This window comes from Pteropus vampyrus, unplaced genomic scaffold (genome assembly GCF_000151845.1).
Source record: "Pteropus vampyrus isolate Shadow unplaced genomic scaffold, Pvam_2.0 Scaffold196, whole genome shotgun sequence".
Lineage (NCBI taxonomy): Eukaryota > Metazoa > Chordata > Mammalia > Chiroptera > Pteropodidae > Pteropus > Pteropus vampyrus.
In genome coordinates, this window is record NW_011888977.1 from 1,043,093 (window position 1) to 1,053,500 (window position 10,408).

General features: G+C 46.2%; 1 protein-coding gene across 1 annotated transcript in view; it reads left to right on the forward strand.

The window, feature by feature from the left end:
- The window catches only part of PEPD (peptidase D), a gene marked incomplete at its 3' end in the record, with an annotated part of 115,576 nt that overhangs the window by 25,333 nt on the left and 79,835 nt on the right, over nt 1-10,408 (forward strand). Inside the window, exon 6 of the mRNA XM_023537696.1 lies at nt 1,353-1,414. Within this exon, the coding sequence (XP_023393464.1) occupies nt 1,353-1,414 (62 nt within the window). The remainder of the gene's footprint in view (nt 1-1,352; nt 1,415-10,408) is intronic.

The window sequence follows — 10,408 nt, forward strand, 5'->3', positions numbered from 1 at the left end:
CTCACCTCTCAGATTGCCAGTGTCCTGACGTCACTGAGCCCCTCTGTCCTCCTCACTTTGGTAAGTGGCAGGTATCCAGGGGCCAGGCTGTGTTTGCGCATGGGGAGGGGTTTTAGGGAGCTGCCTGCCCCTGCAGAGGTTGGGGCTATAGGGGAGGACTGAGAAACTGAGAGGAATGGTCATTGGTGATTAGTAGTGTCACCTTGGTCTGAACGGCTGGATTCTCCGGTCTCTTTGTCCCCAATTCTCTGGTCTCCTTTGGATGTGCTGTGTCCTGTCATGAGGCCACTGTGGATGAGACACCATACCCACTCCAAGGGTTAATACCTGGCTAGAGGATGTATTTGTATCACGCTGAACTCAGAGGATTTGCGGATGTAGAATATTAATTTGCTTCCACCCCATGTCTCCTCCATTGTTAATAGAATTTGAAAAACACACCCTTGGTGTCCGGGCGGGGCAGGGCTGCGTAGCCTGTCGGGGCTCTCGGGCTGTGAAGGGGCTCAGAGGAGAAGCCTGCTTTCTTGTACTTCTTTAACCTTGGGAGCTTCAGACATGAAGAGTGTACAACTCTTCTTCCCTCCCAAAGTGACCCTTCTCTCCTTTGTTAATCGATTTTTACAGAAATAGTTTTTCTTGGTTATTTTTGTTAGCATGTCACGTGGTCTGTTTTTCCTGTTGTGCTGTTGTGACGGCTGAGAAGGAAGGTTGTGTTAGGGGCTTGTGGTCACATACAGTCCAGTGCGTTTTATTGGGGGAATTCCATTAGCCATCCTCCTGCAGCTTCTGAGGAAGAAGTGGCGGTTTAAAATGACTTACCTCTCCTGGGATGGCACATTTTTCTCTGAATTTTTTGTTTTGTCTTCGCTCCTGTCTGAGCTCCACTTAGAGTCTCCTTACAGTTGGGAAAAGGAGAGAAATGTGACACAGCATCTTTGGAAGGGCTAGATTTGACAGTGCTCTCTAGAACAGTCAGTGGGGAGCATGTGCATGAGATGGGGCTGGCCTGGGACAGCAGGTTGGTAGTAGGGGGTGGTCTCGGGCCAAGCTCTTCTCATCCAGCCCCTGCCTGTACCTGAGCAGCCTGCTGGTGTCTGCAGAGTGCTCTGACAGCGGAGATCGTGTGTTCTCTGCTTTTCAAAATGCAGCAGAAAAAGGAGGTCTTGCCCTTGGGCTGGGGCCCGGCTCAGAGTTACGTAAAAGGCAGGGAGAGATGGCTTCGCCCGGCTGGGCTGGGGCTCCCGGTTCTTCCCCGGTCCTGAGTCTGGACGGAGGAGGCAGGCTCTGCAGTGCAGGCTGTGGAGATGCTACTCTGATGTCTCTGTGCCCTCACACTCCCTCTCTTCCTCCAGCGTGGAGTCAACACCGACAGCGGCAGTGTCTGCAAGGAGGCCTCCTTCGAGGGCATCAGCAAGTGAGTCCTGGGGGCCTGGGAACTGCCTTTCTCCATTCTCACAGCTCCCATCTTTGCCAGCAGGCCCTTGTCAGTCTGCGGACTGGACACAAAATACGCAAACTGGAGAATGCTAAAAGAGAGACTGCGCATTTTGAGGAAATGTTTAGAAAAATAATTTGCCTAAATTCACTTTGACTTTTACTCTAAGGAACAGATGCCACTTCTCTTGAGTTGAATAATGAAAGTGCAGGCCCGCTGAGTGCTCAGGCAGCCCAACCGCTGTGCACGCACAGGCAGGCCCCCACCATGCCACGCTTTCCCTTCCAGAGCCCTGCTCCCAGCTCCTCCGTCTTTGTTCTTAGCAGCCCCTCCTCTTACTCCTAGCCCCGAACCTCTCCCAGCCCTGCTCATAACTCCCCGTGTCCGTGCTGCCTCCGCCCCAGATAGTGACCCCCTTCCCTGCCCTCTCTCAGCTGAACACCAAGCCGAGCCCCAAACCCTGTTCCCCCTTCTAGACCTTTCCAGGCAGGAGGACAGATGTTGTGCACAGGGAGTGCAGCACCTTGCTGTCCTTGCCGCCCTCACGCTATGGTTCCTGGAGGGTGCTCTGTCTCTCTGGGCTGGGCTGGCTGGCCCTGTGGGGGTCTGTGGAGTCTGCATTGCTGGCCCGAGGCTACAGTGGACAAGCCCTTGTGTATGTGTGTGTGTGTGGCAGGGGCGGGGGGTGGCGGGGAGGCAGTACCTGCTCCTCCAGGCTGCTGGGCTGGACAGCTCCCAGCCCCTTCCTGTACCTCAGTCGCAGCCCCTCCCCCACCACACTTACTCTGCGCCACCGTGTCCTCTGTCGTCCTTTGGTGGACTGAGGCAGTGACAGAGGAAGTGCCTTATAATTATGTATGAGCCTGAGCCACGGGAATTTGTGTGTATGTGAGATGTAGGGGTGATTAGGAGGATTCGGAGCTCATAAATATGTATCACTTCCCCCAGTGATAAGAGTGATAGGGCAGGGGGATCCGGTATCAGGTTTGCTTCTTCTCATGGCTCAAATCTCTGCATCCTCTTGGGAGTTTCCCCAGCATGGCCATGCCTCCCACACTGGCAGTGGTTAGCCGGGCTCCTCAAAATGTTGGCCATAGAGCCACCGTCTTTCCCTAGGCCCTAGTGGGGGTGCATAATCCGCTGCTGCCTGTCTTGGGCTGAGCCTCCCTGGGCCCCCCAGCGCTGCCAGATGCTGGTGTTCCGGCACCCTGCTCACCTGTCTCCACTGTCACCATGGAACAGCTCAGTGGTCCCCAACACCATGGTGCTGGTGGAGGAAGGAGCCTTGGTGGCTGCCTCACTGACTGGTTCTGTGATCTTAGGAGAACTTGCCCTCTGAACCTCGGTTCTCCCATGTGTAACATGCTTGGGCTTATGGAGACGAAATATCGCACTCACCTGGAGCCTGGTGTGGAGCTGGTGCTCACAGGCAGCCCCCACTGAGTCCTGTTGCCCCTGAGCTTCAATCTCCCTGTCTGTGCAGTGGGCCAGGTAGACTCGAGGATCGCTGATTACAAGACTCCTGGTGTCAGGGAGCTGTGGGGCTTCCTGGCTGTGGGCCTCGGCTTGCCCGCTCCAGAGGTCTCTGCTTCAGAGAATGTCTGCTCAGCACCCTGGGAACAGGTCTGGTGGGTGGTATGGCAGGCATGGTTCTTGGGAGAGAGCTCAAGATATAGCCCCTGAGAGCAGAGCACTGCTGGCTGCTCTCTAAGTTTTCCCGGGGGAGATGGGGGGCTCAGGGACATCATCACTGTCATCCCCACCCGCCCTGGGAGCAGTGACGATGTGAACCCGATCTCTCCCTTCATAAACAGACCCCAGCTTCTGTCCCCTGTTGCTCCCTGAGTCTCTGCAATCCCTGCCAAGAGCCCAGAAGATGGTGTGCTCCGCCAGACTCACGCCCACCTGGTCAGCATTTGGGAGCATTTTAAAATTTCATTCACTCATTCATTCATTCATTCATTCATTCATTGTTTTGGGAGGCTTTTTACAGAACCAAGAATTGCCCTAACTTTGCATACTTTCCCTAGGTGCTGGGCTGGTCCTTCTCTAACTCGTGGTCCAGTCCAGATGGGGGCCTACCACAGGGTGCTACCCTAGACCCCTCACTGCTGCCCTGGGGGATTCCTTCCCAAACTCTTGTGTGGGGCTGAGTTTTCTGACTTGGCTGACACACTGCATGTGAAAGCCCTCTCGTGTATCTCTCTGCTTTGGGGTCCCCTGGCCTGCTTGTGGTATTCCCTCCCTCTTGTCCCTGGAGGTTTGTCCCCCATGCCTCCCTCTGGGCCTCCCCTCCCACTGTGGCACCCTTTGTGTAGCTCCATGCCATGGACACTGATCTTGACAGTGGCTTCTGTCTCCAGCTGCCTGCCAGTGCCTTTCTCTTGTAGAGAGTCATGTCCACTTTCCTGGGGTGTAGGTGCAGCCCAGCCCCCTGCCTCCCACCCACCCCTGCTGCTAGCACCTCGACTCTGCCACCTCCTGACCTCTATGCCAAGCTAGAGAGGCCCTTGTCCTTGAGGGCCAGTGTGGCTCATGGACCGAGTTCACCTGCCTGCTATGAGCGGCTCCAGCTGTTTGCTGGAGATAATAAAAGCCTGTTTCCTAAGCAAGACGAATCTTGCTGTCGTCCTGCTTTCTAGTACTCAACTGCTTCTATCACCGGTCAGTTCTCACAGCCCTAATGATGTGCCTTATTCTTGAAATTTTAGGGTTTGACCCTTTTGAACTTCTCTGCAACACCTCCCATCTTAGGTCCTTGATTGACCTGTTTTAGCAGAAGTTCAGGTTTGGCCTCTCGTTTTGTGCACATGGGCTATATCCCAGGCTGCCTTTACCCCTTGGCCTGGGGAGAGGAGGGAGCTTTTGGTAGAACGGTGGCCTCACCTGTCTACACATGCCAGAGTCTCTGGGTCCTGGTTTAGCTGAGTGAGCAGCCTGTGACCTCTCCAAATGTGGTTTCTGGGGGTTGGCTGCCTTGGGTCTGTCACACTTGGTCCTGGGAGACCTCGGACACCCCTCCACCTTCCCAGATCAGGGCTGGGTCGCCTGCTCCCTACAACAGGGAGTGTGCAAGGTCTCGCAGTGTTGGGGTCGTGGAGGACCCAAAGCAGAGAGAACAGGGAGCCAGAGGTGGGGTGGGGGTGGTAGATATGCGCTGGCATCTCTCAATGGCCTGAGACCCCTGGGCTCAAGGGATGTGGTTTTCTCCTCTGTGGGGAACCAGGGGTATGATTGTGGTGGGATGAAGGGAGCAGGTGGGGACAGTGTGCCAGGCCTCAGGCTGAGTTTGGCCTCTGGCCCAGGCCACAGTTCTCATGTATGGCTGCAGGTGTGGAAGGAAGGAGCAGGGCCCTCTGTGGGCTCTGGCTGGAGGATGGGGTCAGGCGCTCATTGCCAGGTCTTGGTGGTGGCATGGCCAGGCTGGTCTGGGGCTGGAGCTAGGTGAAGCTGAGGCGGAGAGGGTCGCTCTGCAGTCAGGAGGACATGAGGCTTCTTCTTAGGGGCTATGGCCACTGTGACTGCCTGGAGCGGTTGGTTCGCGCAGCCTAGGAGCAAAGTCAGACGTAATAGATGTCGGTTAGCATCTAAGCAGGTGGGCTGTAGAGCAGATTTTCCTGAGAGAGATGCTGACTATGGAGGGAAAGGGGTAGTCGTGGGGGCCCAGGTGGCCTGAGTCGAGGGTCACTCATCTATCAAGTTTGCATAGCTTAATAGGGTGCCTTTTTGGCAGGAGAATTACCCCCAAAGCAGGCAGACTGCGCCCAGGAGCCTGGGGGAGGGGGCAGTGAGTTACAGAGGGCTCTGTTTCACACTGTTGTCTGACAGAGAAATAGGGTCGATATTTAACATCAACTGGTTATTCAGGATAAGTGTATTTCTTATCTTTTGGCATTGCTTAAATTGCCTTGCATATTTGAAGAGATTTGGTTATGAATTAATTCCATTTAAATAAGCAGTTAAATATGAAATTGCTGAATTTGGGGATCATTAATGCAGGAATATTAATATTCTAAGAAGTGAATTTTAAAATCCAGGTAGCAGAGGGACATTATTAAAACTTGACAATTACAGCAAAATGCCAATATATGGTGTGAGGACGTTGGCTTTCTGGTTGCTGTTAACTTGTGTATCAAGTTAGTATTTCAGACTGGGCTTCTGATTATGGCCCATGGAATGTCCACAAGGGGATGAATCCTAAAAGGACAAGAACCCACCTCAGCCCCTAGGAGGGGTCCAGGGCGGGGTCCCTCGCAGGGCCTGCTCTCCAGGGTTGGAAACTGCAGGGAGGAGGTAGGGGTGGTTGGGCCCCTACCTCACCCTCATCACCCAGCCTACAGGTGGAGCCCGCCAGGGAGGTACCGTCTGCTTCCGGAACACCCCCTGCCCTCACAGGCACTGGTGGGTTTGTCTTTCCACAGTGATCACATGCTCATCACAGAGAGTGCTAACTAGTTCAGTGGCTAAAGCAAGGAACCTCCAAATCTTATTGCCCCAAGTCAAACGCTGTCCACACTGGGGAGTGTCTTTGGACTCTTCTGTGTGTATCCAGGTGTGTTTGGATGTTTTTGTGTCTGAGTGTGCATTTGTGTGAGTTTATGTGTTTCCATATGTGTATATATTTGGGTGTGTCTCTGAGTGTGTGCCTGTTGTATACACATCTGTGTGTGTCTGTGTGTGTCTGCGTGTGCCTCTTTTTTAAGTATGCTACCTGTGTGTTCATCTTGTCTGTTGTGTTTATGTTCCTGTTATCTGTGTGTTTGTGTCTGTGTGCTGGGTCACTTTGCTGCTCGTGGGTGCGTGGGCGCGTGTGTGTATACGCACGTACATTTTGTGAAGTGAAATTTTACTGGTGTGTTTGGCTCTTGAGGAGATAGGCCGTTGCTTTTCCTAATGTCAAAGTGACATTTGGCAAAATAGGAGGCAGAGAAGTGTTGTCTTGATTTATGGCATCTGCTGCTCTGTTCTTCACACTGAACCATGTTGGCTGCCTGGTTTTCTCTGATATTTCACAAGTAGGGCTTTGATTCTACAACATTTTGGTTGACTTTGAATTAAGTAGTCTTATTTGTGTCGTTAGAAATCTGGACACTTTGGCGATCTGGGTTCCTGTCAGCCCACCCATACCCCGTTCCCTCTTCTCTCCTCGGCCCGCAACCATCCTCATAGGGCTCAGCCGGGAGTGGGGGTGCCAGCCTCACAATCACGGCAGCAGATAGTTGTTTTCAAACACCAATAATCAGGCGACAGAGCATCCCTGGGTGTCACAGGGCTGCATGCCCTGTGTGATACCCTGGCTTGAGACGGAGCAGGGCTCAGAATGCAGAGGGGTGAAGGCTTGCCGGGGCTTGTCTGCTGAGGACGCTTTTGTGCTCGGCCACATCACACTTACCTAGATGTCTTACTGATAGCTTGAGCTGCGGGTCACACATGACACAGTGTATCAAAGATGTGTCCTCGATCTGATCCTTTTGTCTCCAGGGGTCCCCTTTTCAATTATGTTTATCTTATCAAAGAACAACTTTTGGCTTTGTAGATTTTTCTTTATTATATATTTGTTTTTTATTTCATTGATTTCTGCTCTTTTTAATATCCTTCTAATTTCTTTAGGTTTATTTGTTCTTTAGCTTCTTGGGAAAGAAGAAAGGGACTTTCTTGTGATGGGAGCTATAAAATCTTAGATCATTGCTTTCAATGTTCTTTTTCACTGAATGCATTTAGAGCTATAAATTTTCCTCTGAGCACTGTTTTAGCTGCATTTTAGGGTTTATGATATTTCATGTTTCTATTTTCTAATTCCATTATTTCTTTGAACAGAGTCTGTTTAGAAGTCTATTAATTTCTAAACAATTTGGGATTTTATAATTTTATTTCTGTTACTGATTTCTAGTTTAACATTACTGTAATCAATGAACATTTTTTGTATTTCAACACTTTGAAATTTGTTAAAACTTCCAGCTTATCATTAAGATAAATGTTTCTTGTGTACTTGCAGAGCATGTATTCTGCAGTTGTTGGCTATAGTGCTCTGTGTGTCAATTAAGTCAGGTTGGTTAATTTTATTATTCATATTTTCTACATCTTTTCTGATTCTCTGCTTGTTCTTTCACCACAAGAGGTATGAGAAAATCTCACACTCTGCTTTGTGAATTTATTTCTTGTTTTCATTCTGTCAATTTTTATAAGTTGATTTTATTGAAATAAAATTTACATACAGTAAGATTCATGATGTGTCTAATTAAGCTTTAAAAAACAGCTTTATTAGGATATAATTTACATACCGTATAAAAGGTATGTTGACCCATTAAAATACACAATTAACTGGCTTCTCTATGTTTACGGATTTGTACACTCATCATCATAATCAATTTTAGAGTATTTTCATCATCCCAAAAGAAACCTTGTACCTGTTAGGAGTCATTCCCCATCACCTGACCCTTGGCGGCAACTAAATCTACTTTCTGTCTCCACGGATTTGTCTATTTTAGTATTTGATATAAATGGAATCATACAATATGTAGCCTTTTGTATTTGGCTTCTTTTATTTAGCATGTCTTCAAAGTTCATCCACGTTGAAGCATGAATCAGTACTTTGCTCATTTTTATGGCTGAAAAACATTCCAGTCTATGTTTATTTACCACATATGCTTGTACATTCATCAGTTGGTGGACAGTTGGTCACTTCTACCTTTAGCTTTAGTTAATAATGATGCTGTTACAGACATTGATGTAAACGTTTTTATGTGAACCTATACTTCATTCCCCTTGGGTAGATACATAAGAATGGAGTTTTGGGGTCACATGGTAACTCCGTGTTTAACTTTTTGAGGAACTGTCAAACTATTTTCCAAAGTGACCCTACCAGCTTATATTTCCTCCAGTAATGTAGGAAGGTTCCAGTTTCTCCACATCCTCACCAGCACTTATTATTATCTGTCTTTTTTGTTATAGCCATGTAATTGGCTGTGAAGTAGTGTCTCATTATGGTTTTTATTTATATTTTCCTGTTAGCTAATGATGGGCATCTTTTCTTGTCTTTATTTGCCATTTGTATATCTCCTTTGGAGAAATGTCTATTCAGATACTTCACCTATTTTTAAATTGGGTTGTATTTTTAAGGTTGTATTTTAAGAATTCTTTACATATTCTAGATACTAGATTTGTATAATTAGTGAAAATTCCATTCTTTATATTGTCTTTTCACTTTCTCGATGTGTCCTAGGACACACGAGGGTTTTTAATTTTGATGAAGTCCAGTTTATCTATTTTTCTTCAGTTGCTTGTGCTTTAGGTGTTATTATCTAAGAATCTTTCGCTTAACCCAAGGCCATAAAGATTTATACCGATGTTTTCTTCTAAGAGTTTTGTAGTTTTAGCTCTTACATTCGAGTCTTTGATCTAGTTGGAGTTAATTTTTGTATATGGCATTAGGCAGTGATCTAACCTCATTCTTTTCCATGTAGATATCCAGTTGTTTTCTCATCATTTCTTGAAAGACGATCTTTTCTCCTATTGCATTTTCTTGTCACTCCTGTGAAAAATCAATTGACTAAAGATAAATATTATATAATTCCACTTATATGAGGTACCTGAAATAGTCAAGTTCATGGAGACATAAAAGAGAACAGTAGTTCTAGGGAGAATGAGGAATGGGGAATTAGTGTTTAATGGGGACAGAGTTTCAATATGGGATGTTGAAGAGGTTCTGGAGAGGGATAATGGTGATGGTTGCAAAACAATGTAAATATACTTATTGCTATTGGACTATACACTTAAAAAATGGTGCATTTTATGTTATGTGTGTTTACCATAATAAAAAAGTCGATTGACCATAAATATATGGGTTTATTTTTGAATTCTCAATTTTATTCCATTTATATGTCTTTCCTCATGCCAGTACCACACTATCTTTATTACTCAGCTTTACAGTAAGTATTTAAATTGGAAAATGTCAGTATTTAAATTGGAAAATGTCTTCCAACTTTGCTTCTCTTTTTCAAGATTGTTTAGGCTGTTCTGGCTCCCTTAAATTTCCATACAAATTTTAGGATCAGCTTTTCTTTCTGTAAAGAAGCCAGATGAGGTTTTGGTGGGAATTGCATTAATCTGTAGCTCAATTTGGGGAGTATTGTCATCTTAACAAAATTAATCTCTCAAATTCATACACATGGGGTATTTTCCCATTTATTTAGATCTTCTTTAATTTTTAAGTGATGTTTTGTAATTTTCAGTATGAGTCTTGAACTTAATTTATTCTTAAATATTTTATTCTTTTTGATGCTATTGTAAATGGAATTGTTTTCTTAATTTTATTTCCAGATTGTTTATTGCCAACATATAGAAATGTATCTGATTTTCGTATGTCGATCACATATCTTGTAAACTTGCTTAACTTGTTTACTAGCTCTAATAGGTGTTGTGTGTGTGTGTTGCTTAGATTTTCTGTCTACAAGATCATGTCATCGATAAACTCATTAGATAGTTTAACTTCTTCTTTTCCAATCTCAATGCCTTTTATTTCTTTTTCTTGACTGATTTCCCTGGCTAGAACCCCCAGTGTTGAATAGAAGTGAAGAGAGACGACATCCTTGCCTTGTTACTCATCTTAGGGAAAAGCTTTTAGTCTTTGACCATTAAATATAATGTTAACTGTGGGTTTTTTGTAGATACCTTTTATCAGGTTGAGGAAGTTCCCTTCTCTTCTCAATTTGTTGAGTGTTTTTGTCATGAAAAGATGTGGAAAATTGTGAGATTTTTTTTGCTACATTTATGTGATTTTGTCCCCTATTCTATTAATATGGAACAGTAGCTTGATTATTTTTGTATGTTGAAGTAACCTTATATTCCTGGGATAAGTCCCACTCGTTCATGGTATATAGCCTTTTTATATGTTGATGAATAGATACTATTTGCTAGTATTTTGTTGAAGAGTGAGTGAGTGTGTGTGTGTGTTTGTGTTTATAAGGGATTTTT